General features: G+C 37.4%; 1 protein-coding gene across 2 annotated transcripts in view; it reads right to left on the bottom strand.

Annotated features, from left to right (window-relative positions):
• Nucleotides 1-299: 299 nt before the first annotated feature.
• SPIN1 (spindlin 1) overlaps nt 300-21,948 on the bottom strand; it is a 65,159-nt gene continuing 43,510 nt past the window's right edge. For both annotated transcript variants that reach the window (XM_019936249.3, XM_073805889.1), the window contains exons 4-6: nt 13,016-13,269; nt 7,868-8,101; nt 300-3,914 (exon numbers count right to left, since the gene is read on the bottom strand). In XM_019936249.3, the coding sequence (XP_019791808.1) occupies nt 3,715-3,914; nt 7,868-8,101; nt 13,016-13,269 (688 nt within the window). In that variant the 3' untranslated portion in view covers nt 300-3,714. The remainder of the gene's footprint in view (nt 3,915-7,867; nt 8,102-13,015; nt 13,270-21,948) is intronic.

The following is a 21,948-nucleotide window of genomic DNA, read 5'->3' on the forward strand; positions in this document are numbered from 1 at the left end:
TTAAAATTTTATGATAAATTGAAATTTCTCATTAATTGCTAATCACAAACTTTCATATTTTGGACTATATAATATATTGGGGCTACTGATTATTGCTCCCTTTCTTTACAGGTACTATTAATTATCATTCAAATAAAAATTCTATTTCTTTCTGTTCCTATATATATCTGACATTTACATTTGGTGAAAAGAGGGAAAAAAGGTCTCTTAAAATCTTCAAGTAAAACTTCAAAAACTTTTTCAGAAGCACGTTTAACACATCACAGTTTGCTCATAAGCACAAAATTTACAGTCAAAAGTTGCACATAAAGGGTTTATTTTAAATGTTTTAAGGATAGGATAGAGTTACATCATAATTATAAAAATTACTTACAGAATGAACAGATTTATATTGTTTATACTTCTAAATGCAGAGAACAGGGAACTGTCTACACATTGTATAAAATAAAATTAAAATTAAAAATGAATTCAAGCTTGAAAGATGAGGTCATTTACCTAATATTAAAATGCGAACACGAAGACCTCTGAACTATACACATTCGTTCGAACTGCACTAATGATGGAAAATACAAAAAGCGCAGCATTTCCAAGGAACCACAGACATTTTGACCATAATTATTTTCTGTTACAATAATTCCTGTTTTGTCTTTGGAGAACTGTCTTTTTTTTTTTTTTTTTTAAGACAATCAGCTTCAAGAATGTCTTCAGGCACTACAATTTGTGACAATCAAAACAGTCTTCTAATGGGTCCACAGCGTTCAGAGATTCAAGCCCAATGCACTTCAGGGTTTGGCACGTAAAACAATAATAGAAATGAAATCTGGTTTAGAAGCAACTGTGATTGTTTTAAGAATGCACAGTCCCTTCAAATGCTGCATGACATACACAACTGGAAAATCACCTTCTGTTGGCACTACATTTGCTTCACCAGTGCATCTTTATCCTACAACCACTGAAACAGCACAGTTAAGCAAATATACAGAAACTGAAACCAAATAAAAACAAAGATAGAAAACAAAAAACCTAAATATATTTAACATGCAATTTTAGTTAGTTACATTGAACATTCTACTTAGAATAGAGCATGCAAAAAAGGATGGTCTGCTTTTAAGGTTTTCCTTTGAAGCTTTACATGGCAGCCAGACATCACGCACGCACACACACACGACACAATAATACTATAGCAGGTCAATGAGAAAGGCCAATACATTTTATACAGAGATTCATGTCTTGTGTTGTCACAAGTCCCATGATAATTTTGGAAATTAATGTTGTATTCCTAGAACAAGGAACCAACATTCCGATACCAGGAAAATGCAAGCAATGCATGCAGATCTGAAACATGAGCCTAGACGAAGCCTGAAATACTCGGCTGGGGAGCAGAGTTAGTCATGGCATCAGGAAGTGTGGTTTAAGCCACCAAAAGAAAAAAGAATGGGAAAAAAAAAGGAAAAAACAACAAAAAAAAGACCCCTTCCCCTTCCTTCAACCCTAAAGGCAATAAATGGAACAATGATTAAAATAATGATGATAATAAATCACGTCACATTCATCTAGAGAGATCACGTGGTATTAAAAGTTGCTAAAGGTACTTGCAGAAAAACCACAATGCAAGTCATTAAGTAATGCCAGAAATGTTTCAACTCAACTGACCCAACCCTCAGGATACCTCCAAAGGACTTTGTTTTTCAGTCTGAAGTCACTGTGTCCTGTTCATGCAGTGCACGCTGGACAACACACTCTCTGGGCCACATGTGTCCACTTGGGCACAGGGAGCTGGGCTCAACCTTGAGATTCACATGCAGGAACTCTTACAAGAGCCTCCAGGAGAACAGATGACAGATCTGTAGCATGACACTTGTTTCAAGCACAGGAGGAACATCTAAGACCTGGGTACCCACTGCATGGAGAAGCTCACCCCTGGCTGCCCTCAGTGAGGCACTGGGCACGCTGGAGAGAACTGGGGTGCTGTATTTACATGGTGTGCGAGGTTACCACCCACCAGCACAACAAGGCACAGCCTTCCTGAAGGCAAAAATGGGCATCACACAAACCATGCAGAGCGCGGCCTTGAAACTACAGAATCTCTTAACATCAAGAACAGCCATGACAGACGTCACACAGACCTGGTGTTTGACTGAGATTCATATGCATTTAAGCTTTCTGCCCAAATCAGAGGTAAGATTTTCAATCTCCACAAGACTGGTTTCACATATCATCTTTCTCCTAGCTTTCAAACTGCCAGGGATCATCCAAAACAAAGTGATAGACTGATGTTCTGCTGCTAAATGAACCACTTTTGCAGTTCTATTTTAGTTAAAACAACCTTGCAGGAAAGGATTCAATGGCTAAGGGCTGCTATCAGTCACACCCACAAGCCAGTGCAGGTGACTGACCCTGATGTGGCAGGATCCACCAAATGGAATGAATCCACATCAACAGCATACCATGAGTAAGAACATACAGCACCACAAGAGGTGTCAGGAATTTAAGCTGTTATTTGTCTAGACATTCTTCGAAGGGAAAAGCCAAGGGGGAAAAGCCTTCTGACCATAATCATATATCAGTAATAACAGTAATAAAAATAAAGGTATCCCAGAGAACTTGTTAAAAGGCAACAATGTCATTCTTAAACTTACATTTCTAATATAAAAGCACTACGTTCTTCCAGGAACTTACCAAATACACATAAACTGCTGATACACTGTTGCCTTTTAAATCCGTGTACTGAAATTCCAGATTACTAATTTGTACAAATAATGGACCAAATGTGCCATCCAAAATACACCTGGCATTACACTATGTGGACCAAGTACCTGGGCTTTGCTTAAAAAGAAGTATTTATGATAAAAAATGTAAACAAATAATATACAAAGCTTAGAATTAAAGGCAGCCTTTTACCCAGATTTCTAACTGTTTTGTAAAATTGTAATGTGGGTCATTAAATGTTCACAGGTGATTCATATTTGAATTTACAGTTTAAAGCCTCCAGACTGAAATGGTACTCTGAACTTGACTTTCAAAATAAGCTGAATGTCCCGATGTGCTTCCTGTGCCCAAATTTAATTTTAAATAAACAGCAGTAATACAATGAATACACTAAATACAAATGGCTTGGGTCAGCACTCCTGTTAAACTGGAGAAAATTATGTAACCCCCACTCCAACCCACAAAGAAAGGACTGCCCACGAAATGTGTGTGTGTGTGTGTGTGTGTGTGTGTGCGTGTGTGTGTGCGCGCGCGCGCGCGCACACAGATCTATGTGTATGTATATATACATTATATATGTATACACACAGATATAGATAGATAGGTAGATATAGATACATATATATCTCAAAAAAAGGCAATAACAAAAATACCAAACTATGCTTGCATTGTGGCAGCAGAATAACAGTGTTAAGCGTGAAGGGGAAAGTGGATAAGATCTACTACAGTTTTAAATGACTATGATACTAGCTTAACTTTTACCAGACTTGCCTGTAACTCCCTTCCAAACAGACAGACTTCTTTTAAGAGGAAGGAGTTCCTTACACAAAATGCTTTGTGTTCACATAAATCTGTACTATTCAGAACAAAACCAGTTCTGCTGGCAGAGATTGTGGGTTCGCAGGGACATTTAAGCTTTCATTAAACTGGAAAGCAATCAAGTCTTTATGTCTACAAATTATACATTTAAGAGTTCCACAAATTTGGCAAAGTTCGTGATGACATCTAGGATGTTTTCACCAAATCGTAGACATAAATATGGAAATCATCATCAAACTTGATGAAATAGACAGACGGTTTGGCTTCTACTTGATGAATGACCATGCCAGTCCTTTTAGAGCCATCTTCTTTGGCATATTCCACTTGTTTGCCTACCAGGCTGTCCACAACTTCTCCTGGTTCCCTTTCTGCTGGAGGTGAATCATCTGTATTTAAAAGGGGGAAAAAAGAGAATTTAGAGTCAATTTTTAGATACACACCAACTCACATATCTATTTTAATAATTAAAAAAAATTTTTTTTAATATCCTGAATTCACCTTGATTTTCTAGACCAAGAGTCAGCAAACTTTTCCTTCAAAGGCCAGACAATACATATGTTAGGCCTGAAGCCATACGGTCTCTGTACCAACTACTCAGCTGTATTGTTGTCACATGAGAGCAGCCACAGATGATATATAAATGAATGGTGTGGTTGTGTGCCAATAAAACTTTATTTACAAAAACAGTGTGCTGATCCCCAAGAGCTAGACATGTAAATGATTTTGAAAATCATAACTAGAAATTTCTTTGGCTTATATTTAGTTATAGCTATAATTACCTAAAGAGGGATGGACTAAAAGAAGGAAAGGGTCAAGAAAAAAACTAAATACAGTTGACCCTTGAACAACAGGGGTTTGAACTGCATGGGTCCACTTATACAGGGATTTTTTCCAATAGTAAATACACGATCTGCAGTTAGTTGAATCCACAGATGCAGAGGAACTGCAGATACGAAGGGCTGTCCATAAGTCATATGCAGATTTTCAACTGCGCGGAGGATCAGTCTCCCCAACCCCCAAGCTGTTCAAGAATCAACTGTAATTATACAATTTCTTTCTTTTTTAAAAAAATTTTATTGAAGTATAGTTGATTTACAATGTTGTGTTCTATAGCTTCTTAAAAATAAGGCTGTTTTCCTTTGAAATAATTTCAAAGCAGATAATACCTACTGGGATTACTGAGAATGTGCCTAAATGCCTAAGTATTCCTGTCTTATCCTGTGAATCCTTAAAGCTTTTTTCCCCTCAACTTCATTTCATCACACATGGTCCTCTTAACCCAGTTTCAAAATAAAAGAGATTTCCTGTGCTATAAAAATAGGTGCTAAGTGAACTCCATCCTCAGACCAATTACAACTGAATCTCAGAGGATGGCTGAGGCACCTGTACTTTTTGAGAAACCCCCAAGAAAATCTGAGTGTTGGAAAACACTGCCCGCCCTATGACCTAGCAAGAACTCTGTAAGTTCTAGGAATACACATAAAATGAGAACAAACCATCACTGCCAACAATAAAGAAACAAAGTACAAAAAAGGGTAGCCAGGGGATGGAGCTAGGCAGTTACAATTCTATTTTAAGAAACCCCTAACAGGTCCTGAATAACTCAAGCTCTTATCCATGTAGTAACAGAGAGCCTTCAAGTAGGACAACCAGGTATCCTGGTTTGCCCAAGACAGTCAGTGCTTATGCCTGTAGTCCTGACACAATGGTTAGCAGTGCACCTTTTTATTTTCACATGTATCCTGGTTTGGATCATATCATGTATCTGTATTAACAGTAGTTTGCCTCTTTGATTATAATAAATTCTCTCATTGAATGGCATAATCTGAAACCTGCTATTCTGATCTCACACAACACAAACAAACCACCTGAGCATAGTGTTATCAGTTCTTTAAAAAAAGGAAGTAAAGAGGAAATCTAAGCTGAACTCTTCTTCAACAGTGCTCTTCCATCAAGCAGCAACATCATACCACACCACACTTTTGTGGCACCTCATGTGTACAAAGAAATTACGAACACATGATCGCCATACGTTTTACAGTAACCATAAGTGAAGAAGCCAAGGACTCAGAGGCCACTGCAGAGCTCTTTGTATCAGAACATCACAACAGCAAGTAACAGCAAATAAACTTCCATACCACTCGAAAGAAAGGAGGAGTGAGAGGATAAAGACGTGGTTGGTACAGGCAATGATTTAATCTGCAAATGACCTCATACTTTCTATTATCAAGTCAACAGTACTTGCTTTGGAAAAAAGTTTAAAACTTCATATAGGTTGGAGGAAATGTTTTTATGGTATGCTCTCATATTTAAATTCCCGCCTATATAACACTTTCCATTACACATTTATAACAAATATACACGCACTTAAAAAAAAAAAAAGATTAAGAAGGCAGAAGTCAGGGCCAGATGAGCACATGAGTAGATTCAATGAGTGGCTTGTTCACAGGAAGAACTTAAAAAAAAAGGAACAGAGATGGTGTTACATTGCTAATATATCCAGTGTCTGTCAGTCAGCCATATCTGCCTAGGGCCAAGAATTCATGTGTTTGAGGAAAAGCTATTGAGTAGTTTAAAGAAAAAAAAAAAAAGGCTTACGCAAAAGTGAAATTAAGAAAATAATTTTATTCACAATAGCATCAAAAAGAATAAAATACTTAGGACTATAAGAAGTGCAAAAACGTATACTCAGAAAACTACAAAACGTTGATAGAAATGGAAAAAACTCAATAAATGAAAAAACATCCCATGCGCATGGGTCAATGGCTTAACTTAAGATGGCAATACGCTCCCGCCAAACTGATGTAGAGATTCAACACAATACCTAACAGAATCCCAGCTGACTTTTTTGCAGAAATTGACAAGCTGATTCTAAAATTCATACGAAATTGCAAAGAACAGCCAAAACAATTCTGAAAAAGGAGGATTCACACTTCTTGATTTTAAAACTTATTATGAAGCAGTGTAATCAAGTGTGACACTGGCATAACTATAGACATATGGACAAATGGAATAGAACTCAAAGTCCAGAAATATCTTCATACCTCCATAGTCAAGTAATTTTTACCAAGGGTGCCAAAACCATTCAGTAGGAAAAAGAACAGTCTTTTCAAAAAGTGGTTTTCAGACAACTGGATTGCCACATGCAAAACAAAGAAGTTGGACATGACACATTATAAACAAATATTGACTCAAAATGTATCAAAGATCCAAGTAAGACCTACATGTAAGAGCTAAAACTGTAAGACTCTTAGAGGAAAACATAGGGGCAAATCTTCATAACCTTTGATTTGGCAAGAGTTTATTAGATATGACACCAAAAGCATGAGCAATAAAAGGAAAACTAGAAAAATAGGATTTCATCAAAATTAAAAACTTTTGTACTTCAAAGAATACTTTTAAGAAACTGAAAAGACAACTCAGAGAATAAGAGAAAGTATCTGCAAGTCACATATCTGACAAGAGACTTATACCTATACTATTGACTGTTACGACTCAATAACAGAAAGACAATGCAATTGAAAAACAGGCAAAGGATGTGAATAGATATTTCTCCAACAAGACACACAAATGGCCAATAACACACGAAAAGATACTTGACATCTTTAGTCATCAAAAAAAATGAAAACCAAAACCACAATGAGATACCATTTCACTACCACTAGGATGGCTAAAATCAAAAAGTCAAGTAACAAGTGTTGGTAAGGATGTGGAGAAATCAGAACCCTCACACACTGTTGGTGAGAATCTAAAATGATGCAACCACTTTGAAAATCAGTCTGGCAGTTGCCTAAATGATTCAACCCAGAGTGATCACTATGCCTCATCAATTCCATTCCAAGGCATATACCCAAGAAAACTGAAAACAAATGTCCACTCAGAAACTTGTACACAATTCTTCATAATAACCAAAAAGAAGCAAAAAAATCCAAATATCCATCAACAGATGAATGAATAAACAAAATACAGTATATCCATACAATCGAGTTGTATTTGGTTATTAAAAGAAATGAAATACAGACACACGCTACAACATGGATGAGCCTTGAAAACATAAGCTGAGTGAAAGAAGCTAGTCACAAAGGACCCCACATTATATACACCATTCATATGAAAGTCCAAAGTCCAGAACAGGGAAAGTAAATTATTCTTGGCAAAAGGGTAAAAATTTCACAACCTATGCTTTGTGCATGACTAAAAGAATAATCACTTAACCCTAATAATTAAAATTTTTAAATGTATCTGCACAAGAGTTAATCAAATATCTTGCTCTAAAGATATTTGATTTATCAAATTATTTTTGAATTATCAAAAATAAAAGTTGTCAATCTATACTTACTAGAATCGGGCATAATGCGAAGGTCGCCTTCTTTATAATCATCTAAGAGCTGGTACATGTACAAGACAGGATCTTTTTCATAGGTGATGTAAAACCATGTGTTCATTATAGGGGCGCGTGCTAAGACCATTCCCCTCCACTCGTCTTTAGAGCCATCCTCGGTCTCAAACATGTGTTCCACTGCTTTGCCAATCATTGTGTCGGCTAGGTGTGCATCACTGATTCGAGATGTTGCTGGGGACAAAAAAGCAAACAATGGTTTACGTGAAAGAATCTGCTTTTTTCTTTTTTTTCTGAATTCATCTGTTCTTGGTACTGTACCTAATTAAAACTTTTAGTTTATTCAAGGTATAAAGTGTTTTATTGTTATTGTTTAATCGATAATTATTTTAAATTATGAGATAGAATTAGACTTACAGAAGAGTCCCACAAATAATATTGTTCCCATATACCCTTTACCCACCTTGCCTTTTAAATATCTTATATAACCATTGACCATTTATGAAAACCAAGGTATTAACCTATTCAAGGCATAGGTTTTTACTCTTGCCCCTACAATCTATTTTTTACAATAATCAGAGTGATATTTGTGGTCGTTATACCAGATTGTGTTGGTCATTTGCTTAAAATACTCCAGCACTTTCCTTTCATAATTTGAATAACGAACTGCTTCTCCAGATCCACAGCACATTGGCCATCATCCCCTGGCAGCCCTCTGCCCTCCTGCTCGTCACATACTGCTTGACTGCCTTACACCTCAGCAGCATGGGCATCTTTTCCTGGGATACCCTTGGGCTGACTACGACCCCCACATCCTCAGGGGCTGGCTCTTCCTGAGCAGATGTCCTCCCAGAGGCTTTCCAGGACCACCCGGTGAAAATAGCCCCAACAATCAGTCACCTAACCGAGCTTGATTTCTTAAAGACATTTACCACTCTCTGCAGTTATCTTGTTTTACATGTTTGTTTACTTGCTTTTAGACTGCACAGTGATGAAAGCAAAGGCCTTTCCCATCTTGTTTCCAATACTGTGATCACAGGGGTTCAACATTTGTTGTATAAATTATTTCAGAGGAAAGCAGGTTGTTCTAGATGGCCTGTGTGATTAGGAACACAGGCCTCCCTACTGGTGTATCAACAGCCCTCTGCAGCCCTGCTCTACATTAAAGACATAGGTGAAAAATTACAAGTTTCATTTTCTTTTTTAATATTGGGAAAATTATGGAGGAACCTACTGATTTTAAGATTTATCCATTCCTCACATTTTAGACAATTATCTTTAAAAAAAAATTAGCACTTCTTACTCATGAGTCCTATTTTTGTCAAAGTTCAAAGGAACAAAGATTAGAATTTCTTGGTAAAGATACTGCTATCCAATTTTATCAGAAGGACACTGTAAACACATACGGTAGTTTTCTTTGCTTAAGTATGCAATAATTACCCAAAATAACATAGAATTCCCCACTGTGCATGACACTATAGCAAAATCCCACTAGTTTTCTTCATACCAGAAGTTATCAAACTTTCTCATCTTAGGACTCCTTTACATTCTTAAAAGTTTTTGAGCATTTGTTTATATGGATGATAAATATCAGTACCAACTATTTTAGAAATTATAAATGACATATCTAAAAATATGTTAAAATACCTACAGAAACACATTTTTAATGAAAAATATTTTCTAACAAAAAATTAGTAAGAAATGTCTAGCTTTAAAAATGGACAGCTAGGGGCTTCCCTGGTGCCGCAGTGGTTGAGAGTCCGCCTGCCGATGCAGGGGACACGGGTGCGTGCCCCGGTCCGGGAAGATCCCACATGCCGTGGAGCGGCTGGGCCCAAGAGCCACGGCCGCTGGGCCTGCGCATCCGGAGCCTGTGCTCCACAACGGGAGAGGCCACAGCAGTGAGAGGCCCGCGTACCAGCAAAAAAAAAAAAAAAGACAGCTAGAATCTCATATCTGTTTCAGCATTCAATCTGTTGTATGTACTTTTAGTTGGTGTATAAAATCACAAAGATATGCTGTTGAAAAAATATTTTATTAGTGTTCAGATAATTCTAGGTATTCTTCTATGATACCACATCAAAACTCAACAAGTGGTAGCTTTCCTTAAAGGTTAATTGCAATGTAGAATCTGAAATCATTATCAATAAACTTCTGTCACACTATTAAATTAAAATTCATTTGTCTCCAGAATACATAAGGAACGCCTACAACTCTACAACAAACAAAACAAAAAAATCAAGTGACCTGATCAAAAAAGTGGGCAAAGGACTTGAACAGACATTTCTGCAAAAATGACATACGAACGGGCAAAAAGCATATGAAAGATTCTTAACATCACTAATCATCAAAGAAATGCAAATCAAAACCAACAGAAAATAACAAATATTGGTGAGGATGCGGAGAAATTGGAACCCTCGGGCACTGTTGGTGGGACTGTAAAATGTTAACAAACACTATGGAAAATATTACGTATGTAGGCTCCTCAGATAATTAAACACAAAATTACCATATGATTCAGAATTCCTGGTTAAATACTCAAAAGAACTGAAAGAAGGGCTCAAAGAGATATTTGTATACCCATGTTCACAGCAGCAGTATTCACAATAGCCAAAAGGCAGAAGGAACCCAAGTGTCCAATCATGGATGAATGGGGAAAAAAATGTGGTATACACATGCAATGGAATATTATTCAGCCTTAGAAAGAAAGGAAATCCTATCACATGCTACAACATGGATGAATCTTGAGGACATTCTGCTAAGGGAAAGAATCTAGTCACAAAAAGACAAATACTACATGATTCTACTTATGATGTATCTAAAGTAATCAAATTCATAGAAAAAGGATGGTGGGTGCCAGGGGCCAGTGGGAGGCAGAAAAGAGTAGCTGTTGTTTTAATGGGGAAAGAATTACAGATTGCAAAATGAAAAATTTCTGGAAACCTATTCCATAACAATGTGAATATACTTAATGCCTCTGAACTGTATACTTAAAAATAATTATGGTAGTAAATTTAATGTTTTGTGTTTTTACCACAACATAAAAAATCTGTCGGTCTTTGAATGGATCTTTCACCAATATATGATTTGGTAACATCATGCATTGCTCATATAGAAAATATTGTATTCACTGAGTTATGCAGATCTTCCAAATAGTGGGAAACTCCAGTGTATAACTGTGAAAGGATGAGAGTGAAAAAGGCAAATTATATCTTAAGATTTTTATGAAAATTAATTTTGACCTAATAAGCCTCCTGAATTGGCCTCTGGAAACCTCAAGGGTCCTCAGACTACACTTTGGGAACTGGTACTCTGTGACATCACATGCTTTTGGGTTGACTGACTTACTTTTCTCTCCACCTTTAGCTTAAGGAAAACAAAACTGTAACTTTAATGTACTGCCTTAAGCAAATTAGGAAAGACCATTTTCTTCCTACATGAAACATAAATGAAGTCCAAATAAATTTTCAGACTAAAGTATCATAGGGAATACCATAGTTAACTCTTAATTAAATTAGGCATGTAACATATTGCTGCTTTGCACACAGGCCTTTGGATTTCCTTTTTTAAATTGCTTTTCTGTTTACAAAAGCAATCCATATCTACTGTTGGAAACAGAGATGGCCCAGAAGTAGAAAGAAAAACATTAAGAAACCCTTAAATCCCATCACCAGAGATACTCATATATCTTCAGATATTTTGGTTTAGTCAAATCACTTTTTTATCAAGATAAAAGGTTTCTTCTGTCCTATGATGACAACAGAGCTAACACAGGTCATGTGGCAGAATGCAGTAAGTTTCAAGTAAGCTAGCAGCCTTGCCCTTGAAGGGGTCAGAAACTAAAATTCTGGGTCAGAAAAAGAATGTATGATAATTACTGAGCACAAATAATTGATATAAAGGTGTGGATAATACTTTTTAAGCCCTGAAGGGAAGATTCTTCAATGTTAATTTCTAATGTGGAAAATGGACTGATGTCAAGATCAGGAGAAAAGAGGATGTGCTTCACAAGGAAGAATGTGTTCCGCTGAACTTAGACTAAAATGCCAAAGATTTACTATTACATAATTAGTTACCTTTGGTTAAAAATACAAATTTAAAGAAAGATTTCTGTGAAAGCTGAACTATATTTATACAAGATGAATAAAGACAGTGTTTGCTATCTAAAGCAAGGATTAAAAAAATAACTTGCTGCTCTGGCAGTTAACTTGATGAGGAAGCATGTGTTCCAGGAACACAATGGCAAAAACAAAGGGGGAAAGGGGGGCTAGGTAAGCGTCTTCCCTTGACAATTTGATCCCAAATTTCTATCCTTCAAGTGCAGATCTGCTGAGGCTCTATTTGTACATATATAGGCTTCTAAGGACAATTCCAAAAGCATAAACCAGATTCAAGCAATAGCAGCATCACTGTAATAATAATAAGAAAACATTTCAAAGTAAATACTCTGAAGAAAGTAACAACTTGGGTGTATTCCGTTGATCTTAAGAATAAAATCATATTTTATTTTATTCTTAAAAATAAAACCAGTCATTATTATTTAACTGACACCTTATGCCTTAAGGAACCTAAGGTATGCAAGGCAAAACTGATTTGTATGACATTAAAAAAGCCATTCATTTCCCACAAACCTTGTACAAACGAACCCCAAAAATGTTGTAACAGAGTTCACATGTTTTGGTTGCTTAAATTTTGGCTGAAGGTACAATTATCACTTATATAATAATACACAATGATAAAAATTCACTTCACATAAAGATCCTAAAATAAATACATGAAATTTTTCTGAGCTATTATAATCTGATGAAATGAGCACATTGAATATTTGAGCTAATGAGAAATACTCTTACTCACCAGAGTCCAGATAAACTGAGCAAAATGTGGGAAATAATCATATTAGAAATTATTAGACTGTCGACTTCTTGGGGAACAATTTTATACGTCTTTATATCCTTCACAGTTCCTTGAACTTTGGTTTTAGAACATTTGCTGAGCAGTTTTTGTGGTTTTAGGTGACTGATTTAAATGTGTATCAGAAGTACTTATGCTCCAATTAAAAAAAATACCAGTAATGCTAATAATCAAAAAGCATCCATTTCAATAATCATTTTTAAAGCATATAATGCACAAACAGTAAAGAGAACTTACCAACTCTATCAGGGAGGACTTCAAGCGCAGAAACTCTTTCATCTTTATTAAGTTCTAGTCCATAAACACAGTCAAATCCATCGTATTTTATAAGATACAAAGAAGGATTTACAGGCACCTGGTCCAGAACGGTTCCTTTCCACTGGGTGATGGGGCCATTCCCCTCTTTCCACCCATGCTGAATCCTGCAGCCTACGATGTTCCGCCGGGGCTGGGAAACAGGTTTGCTCGGCCCCACACTGCTCCGATGTTTTCTGTATTCACACATATACACACGTAAGGTATCATCTCAAAAGTATGCACTCCTACCAACACAACTACTGCTAGCTAGCATGCTCCCACACACACAGATGATCCGGGTCCTATGCTAGCTAATGTTGCCACACTCAGGGTTCAGGTGGCTACAGGCAGCCATCTCCCAGTCCCACAGCCGTGCAGTGGTGGCTCACAGGTGGGGCCTGTCTCTAGCAATAGAAGCTTCTTGTGCACCCTAACTGTGGACACACAGAAAAATACAACTAGTCAATAGCAACTTAGCCTTAAAATTAAGTATCAGTTTTTCAGCTTTCTGAGTTTCCTTTAATTCAATCAACTCACAATTATCCAAATTAATCAAAGAAAGACAAGGGCTGACTACATGAAATAACCACACATGCATATGGCTTTATAAAATAGAAATCCATTTCTCATTAAAAAGAAACTCAATTTCACCCATTCTAATGCCCACATAATTTTGTCCTCACTGGCTTAAACAATAAGAATAAACTAGACATTTAACTTTTTCTTAAACTGGAGTCCAGGCTGGCTTCTATCCATGCATTTATACTATCATTACTTCTCTAGAAAACATAACCTTCAACACTTAAATTTGTAACAAATACTTAATGTAGTATTAAAAATTATTGAAGCAACACCAAACTACATTCTTTCTCAATTACAAACAATCGAAAAATCTACATACAATGTTTACAAGTAATACACCTGGCTCTCAGTATCAGGGAAAAAATCTTCATTTCATGTAGAAATCCAGAGACAAGGGACAAGACTTGGCTTGAACGCAAGCTGAAGGCCAAAGCCATGCTGGCACATGGATGCTGCTATATGCCAAGAATGAAAAAATTTAGGGAGCAGAAAAGAACCCACTCATAAGAACCCAAAGCTTATGTGGGCATAAAGCTCTCATCTGGTAAACCACAAATAAAAGTGGTGAACAAATGGCATAAATACAAATAAACTTTTAAAAACAAGTAATTTATTGTAGCCTGTAATATTTAAAACTACAGTTGTATATATTTTAAGTAGACCAGCTTAGTAAACTTAGTGTTTTGTGAAACAGAGAAACAGGTTACAACAAGATATTAAAGCTGTCTCAAGGAGGCCTAGAATCAGTTGACACAGTCTTTTACCTAAGCAAGATAGGGAACACCATTTGGGGAACACCTCAGAAGGAAAACTTCTCCAGTTGGACTGTAAAAGGGTTCAAAAGGTTATATGCAGGACATGAGACCAGAAAACGCTGTGTCTAACCCAGCCCTTAAGTCTCTGCAAACACCCAGCCAAATGGCCTTCCAGGAAAGGCAGAGCCTGAACTGAGGACACATACTGAGAATAACATCCTGAGTAGGGTGAGGCCCGTGGGTAAAGGAAAGATGAGGTTCAGATGCTTACAGGGTGGGCCCAAAGGAGGCCGACCTCAACAGGTATCACATAGGAGACTATACAGAGAAACTTGAGTATGCCATGGGAATACTGAAGAGCTCTGCAGCAAGGATAGCTGTCCTGGAATACTCTCACCCCTTCTCATGTACAAAAGTCTCGGGAGAGAACCATGGTGGCACCAATGGGCAACGGAGGCAAACCCAAAAATATGCCCACAAGGCAGATGGAAATTACCACCTAACATTATGCACATAACAGAGGCCATGAAAGAGGAACTTACATCAAAAACATAAGAGCCCAGATGAGAGACAGCTACACAAGAGAAGATGTGAGAAAAATCAGACACAGTCAACAAACAAGCAGCAATTTGAAAACTTTTCAGAAATGAAGGCTAAACTAGAGGAACATGGAAGAAATTGACACCATGGGGCATTTAAGGAAAACAGATGATAAAAAAGAGACAGATGGGAACAGATATGAAATTCCAACTTCCATGTAACAGAATCACCCAAAAGCTAAAATCAGAGGAACAGAAAGAATACTAAAATAATTCAAGAAAAATATCCAGAAATAAAAGACTTAAATGTACACACATGCCCCTGGGAAAACTGACCCAGAACTACTGACACTAAGTCTAGTGAAACAAACAAACTTTGAAGAAAATAACATCTCGAGGGCATCCAAGCAAAAGAACTGCATCATGTGTAAGGATAATCACATGTGTAAGGAAAAGAAAATCACACAGTGACACCGTGTGCCACCAGATAACTGAGTGACAAATTTAAGGTTCTCAGGAAAGAAAATGTGAGGTGAGGGTTTTACAGGCAGCCAAGAATTCTATACTGACCTCCAAGTAAAAGTATACAGATAAAACTGTGTGAACACATAAGAACGCGGGGAATACTGTTCTCACAAATGCTTCCTGAAGAAGTTAACAGTTGGCCATCCATATCCATGGGTTCCACATCCTCAGATTCAACCAAACATGGATAGAAAAATCCCAAAATTCCAAAAAGCAAAACTTGAAATTGCCATACGCAGGCAACAATTTACCTGTCATTTACATTGTATTTACAACCATTTACATAGTGTTTATACTGTATTAGGTATTATGAGTAATCTAGAGATGATCTGAAGTATATGGGAGGACTTATGTGGGTTATGTGCAAATACTATGCCATTTTATATAGGGGACTTGAGCATCCATGGATTTTGGTATGGTGTGAAGGGTCCTGGAACCAATCCCCCTCGGACACCAAGGGACGACTGTACTGGACAGAGTTTCAGATAATCAGGAACGCCTGGGGACTTCCCTGGTGGTCCAGTGGCTAAAACTCCGTGCTTCCAATGCAGCAGGCCGGAATTCGATTCCTGCTCAGGGAACTAGATCCCACATGCCACACCTAAAGATCCCACGTGCCGCAACTAAGACCTGCTGCAGCCAAATAAATAAATATTAAGAGGGAAAAAAAGAAAGAACACTTAGAAAAGTTTCAGCACAGAGCTGATAGTAAGCAATGAATATCTCTTACTATAGAACAAACACAGGAACAAGAGAAATAGAATAGTATTTAACTATTACCTGCTCTGAAAATACAGTTAACACTACTCTGAAAAGGGGGATGAAAGAAGAATACGTAAAGTATAAGAAGCTCACCAAGCAAAAGAATATTACTTGGAACAAAGTACCTGGTATTAAATGGAGAGAGAAAGGAGAAAAGCAAGAGCTAAATTCAATATTGTTCATAGTAAGGAACCAATCTATATAACCTTAAATGAATTAATAAGATTAATTTTAAAGGACTTCAGTATAAAACTTAGTGGAGAGGAAAAAAACCTTAATAACATATTATCGAGTCTGTAACTTGTAACTACTACTAATACTCAAACCCGAAAGAAAGTGAACCTCAAGACCTTTTCATAATCCCTGAAAATGTGCCACTACATCCAACTGGCCCTCTGTAGGGATATGGCTGGTGAAGGTGATTACATTCCTCCTTTAGAATACAAGAATCTTTGCTAGCATTATGTTTTTCTTCAAATAGACAATTACCTATCTTCTTTTGATCTTTAGGCAAAAGTCCTTGTGTTTCATCCTGTGTACAGGATCAGGCTTTCTTCACAGCAAAGGCAGAGGTTGGTTCCCAAAACTCACTGAAGAAAGAATTCAGTCATATGCACCATTTTGTAATTCACACAGACATTCCATTATTACTACCAAAATTATAAGCAAATTCAGCATCTTCACCAGTGTGATGGTTAATTTTAATGTGTCAGGTTGGCTGGGCCACAGTATTCAGGTATCTAAATCAAGCATTAGATGTTTTCTGTGAAGGTATTTTTCTACATGAAACTAAAATGTAAATCAACAGACAGACTGCCTTCCATAACATAGTTGGGCCCCATCTAATCAGTTAAAGGTATTAAGAAGGAGTGTTCGCCCCCCACAAAGAGGCAATTCTACCTTCAGACTCAAGCGGCAACATCAGCTCTTCCCTGGATCTCCAGTCTCTCTATGCACGCACCATTGGTGCTGTTTCTCTGGAAAACACTGACTACAAACAGAAAAGATTCCATCCTAGATTCAGAGGCATGAAATTTTCTACTATGATTCTCAACAAAATCAATATAAACTTAGCCATTGATAGCAGGAAAGGGCAACTGGAAGACTCAGAGCAGTGATTTTCTAGTTCAGTCACTCATCCTTTCTATACTCATTAGTGGCATTCTTCTGGAACCGCAATTGCTTCTGAAGAGGGAGATGCTTGATGCTTTCTAATCACATTTCAGAACAAGCAGTTTTTATCCTGGTCACCTCCAGTGGTATAGTACACAAGGCTCTCCTCCATCTTCTGAACAACACAAGGGACTCAAATCTAGCCAGCAAGCATCCCTATTCAAAGTGGCTCCTATATCCTTTAATTCTGAAGAAACACAATTCCTCCTTTTTGCATGGATTTTATTTCCTCACTTTCTTTAAGGGAACTTTAATCATTAACTTTTAAAATTATTTATTTTTGGCTGTACTGGGTCTTCGTTGTTGTGAGCGGGCTTTCTCTACTTGTGGTGAGCGGGAGCTGCTCTTCGTTGCGGTGCGCGGGCTTATTGCGGTGCGCGGGCTTCTCATTGCGGTGGCTTCTCTTGCTGCGGAGCATGGGCTCTAGGTGCACGGGCTGCAGTAGTTGTGGCACGCAGGCTCAGTAGTTGTGGCGCACGGGCTTAGTTGCTCCGCGGCATGTGGGATCTTCCCAGACCAGGGCTCAAACCCATGTCCCCTGCATTGGCAGGTGGGTTCTTAACCACTGCGCCACCAGGGAAGCCCTTAATCACTAACTTCTGTTGTGGTAAATAATATGCTTGATCTATTCTAACATTTTGCTTTGTGTTTCTGTTTGCAATGCTTTGTCTCATTTCCTCACCCCTTTCTTCCTTTATACAGCTAGGATGAGCAAGATTCCTTTGCACCAAATAAAGCTTCTAATGGAAGCTGTAGGAATCTATAGATCTTATTTCTAAACTTACAGCAATTACTTCTAACTTCCTAAATATCCTATTTAAATTCCCTGACAGTCCAGTGGTTAGGACTCCATGCTTTCACTGCTGAGGGTGCGGGTTCGATGCCTGGTCGGGGAGCTTCCCACAGGCCACATGGCTCGGCCAAAAAAAAAAAAAAAAAAATCCTATTTAAACTTACAATTTTCTATTAAAATCTACAATTAATCAAAACCTATACTTTCCCTTCCCCGGTCCAAGCAAGACTAAAAGTAACAAAAAAATTCTTAGTAAAAGAAGGAAAGAATTTTAAAAACAAACACCTTAGCACCTAGTAACCCCTTCCTGGCCACTTTCACCACACTGCTGAAATTCAGTCTTTTGTTCCAAACTGTTATTTATCTTGCTACTATCTTAAAAATAATTTAAAAAAACATTTCCTTATTTAGAAGTAAACAAGAGGATTTTTGTTGCTTTCTGCAACATTTATATTTTTCTCACGTACTGGGTTGGCCAGAGAGTTCGTTTGGGTTTTCCCGTAAACCTGAACTTTTTGGCCAACCCAATATATTTGGTCTTTCTAGACATGTCCTCTGGTAAGTCAGATAGGGTTAACAAATGCAAACTCCAAATTCTTGCAAGCCTCAAAATATTATTTTGTTCTCATCCTTGACTTGCCTAGGTATACAAGGCAGGCTCAGATTCCTTTTCCCCTCAGTACCTTTATTGCAAAAAGGTATTTTCATTGTCTTCTACCTTCCAGAGTTGAGAGATACCAGATGCCAATCTGATCCTTGCTCCTTTGAGGGTAACCCATCTTCCTCTTCAAGTTGCTTTTAGAATTTTGTTACTGGATTCTGAAATGTTACCAGGACTTGTGACATATGTTTCTAATTATCCCTCACTAGCACTTGGTCAATCTCTTGAATTAAGTAAAACAGGCTTGAATTTCAGTCTATCTATTGAATACCTTACATAATATTTTTAATTTCTATGAACTGATTATTTCTTTATCTTGAATCATTCTTCTTTTTAATGAACACACCTTCTGATATCTGAGGATAATTTTCACTTTTCCTGATTCCTTATGAACTTCTGGGTTTAGCCTTGTCTTCGTTGAGTCTGCTGCTGTCTGAGTGGCATCTTTCTTAACACTTGCAGATTCCTGGTTAGCTGCCCTGTTCCATGTATGGCTCTCTTTGGTGCTATCAGTGTTCCTCAGGTGCCTGATGATTCTTGGTGTTCATACTTCAGATGCAAGGAAAGATTAAGTGGTATCTGTAGCTGAGATGTATTTCTTCAGGCCAAGTCAGGGTCCCTGGTGTCTGAGTATTAAGTACAGGTTCTGATAAAGCAGCCAGGACCCAGGGAATTGTGAAGCAGCCGAGACTGAGTAGCAACTTCAAGTCAGGGGAGGTAAGGTGAGCATCTACTGCTTAATGGTTTCTCACCCATAATGATTCAGACGACTGCAGCCAGCCTTTGCTCTCCCTGACCTGAGCAGATTCTAGGGGTCTAGTTTGAACTTTTTCAACTTTTTGGAGGTCTTCCTTTGCAGCTGAAAGTGGTTGGCAGTTCCTTGGCTTAGCTGAGTTTTTATATAAATCTATTCGCATCTGCTGTATATCTTGCAGAGATTTCTCAGTGTTCTGGTCTGCTGGTAGGATGATCTTTCTACACCAATAACAAAAACTGCAAATTTAATGCAAATTACAATGAAGTACTATTTTCTAACTGCTTACAGAATAAATACAACCCTCCTAGTGAACAATCTGGCAATCCACTGTCCCAGTAATTCCAGGTCTAGGAATTTATCAAAAGAAAACAGTGGACAAACACAAAGCTACAGCTACAGTGAAGTTCTGAGCAGTGTTCATACCAGGGAAAACTGGAAATAAAAAATGTTCAATAGGTCTCACTGAATTAATAAGTAACAGTGTATCTATATGATGAAATAACTACATAGCTATTAAAATCACAGAAAAAACATGACATTTTATTCCTTGGCTTGTAGACACATCACTCCAATCTCTGTCTTCACATAGCCTTTTCCCCTATAAGTCTGTGTCCAAATTTTCTTCTTATAAAGACACCAGTCATTGAATTGGGGGACCTCCGTAATCCAGTATGACCTCATCCTAACTTGATCACATCTGCAAAGACCCTATATCCAAATAAGATTACAGTCAGTTTCCAGGTGGACACGAATTTTGGAGGACATTATTCAACTCAGTACATACATCCCTCAGAGTCGTTGCAAGGAATAAATGAAATAATGTTTCTAAAGCACTTAGTACTGTGCATGGCAGGGCACACAGTAGGACACACAATTATCCATACAGATATGCAGAAAAAAACTTTTTAAAACATACATTAAATTATTAACAGGTGTAATCTCTGGATGATGGCATTAAAAATAATTAAGTTGCCTTCCTCTGAATTTACCTGTGTTTTCAAATTTTTCTATGACTTAAGTATTTTACTTTCATAGGCAGATAAAACACAATTTTTAATTACTCTTAATGCAATGGATGTCCTAATTCTGCAATAAACTATATATAAAAACAGATTTATACATTTTATACATATTAGTGTTATCAATTCCAAATTTTATTTCTGTTGCCTTTTTTTTTTTACATCATTTCACTAGTTCTAAAAGAAGAATTCAAGGAGATCTAATATAGATACCACTTCTGCCCAATTTATTTAATAAACAACTTAATTTGATCGAAAGGAGGAGGTAAAAAAGAATGAATGGATGGGACTTCCCTGGTGGTCCAGTGGTTGGGACTCTGTGCTTCCACTGCAGGGGGAACGGGTTTGATCGCTGGTGGGGGAACTAGGATCTCACATGCCGCGTGGCGCGGCAAAAAAAAAAAAAAAAAAAAAAGAATGGATGCCTCAATGAATACTAAAGACAAAAACAGTAATTAGAATAATATACTACTTTTAAAAATCATCAGTCAAGCTTTCCAATTACTGCACCTTGAATGCCTAAACTGTTCAAATACCCTTGCAGCCGAAGTTTACAAAGAAGAAGGTTTAAAAATATTTTTAAACATATGTTAAAATATTAAATATTATTTAATATTAAGAGTGTAGACATATATAAGTTTTTGATAAACTGATTTAAGCTCTTCCAACTATAGCATCCACTAGAAGACAAGGTTTAGAACTTCCCTAAATTACAAGAAATATACTAAGAGTATCTAATATTGGGCAAAATGTTGATAATTGCTGAAGCTGGATGATAGGAATTCGGGATTTATTATATACTACTTTATTTTTGTGTGTATTTGAAATTTTCCATACTAGAAAAGTTAAGAATTATACATTAAACAAACTCTAATATTTTACTTTAATTTCTAATTGCTAATTCAGATTCAAAAATCAGTAAGAAAAACTTTAAGGGGGGACTTCCCTGGTGACGCAGTGGTTAAGAATCCACCTGCCAATGCAGGTGACATGGGTTCAAGCCCTGGTCCCCAAAGATCCCACATGCCGCGGAGCAACTAAGCCCGTGCACCACAACTACTGAGCCTGTGCTCTAGAGCCCGTGAGCCACGACTACTGAAGCCCGCGTACCCAGAGCCCATGCTCTGCAACAAGAGAGGCCACCGCAATGAGAAGTCCGCACACCACAACAGAGTAGTCCCCACTCGCTGCAACTTAGAGAAAGCCCACGCGCAGCAACGAAGACCCAACGCGGCCAAAAGTAAATAAATAATTATTATATAAAAAAAAACTTTAATAAAAATTAAAGCTTACTTACATGAGTTGAA

The sequence above is a fragment of the Tursiops truncatus genome, chromosome 6 (assembly GCF_011762595.2).
Source record: "Tursiops truncatus isolate mTurTru1 chromosome 6, mTurTru1.mat.Y, whole genome shotgun sequence".
NCBI lineage: Eukaryota > Metazoa > Chordata > Mammalia > Artiodactyla > Delphinidae > Tursiops > Tursiops truncatus.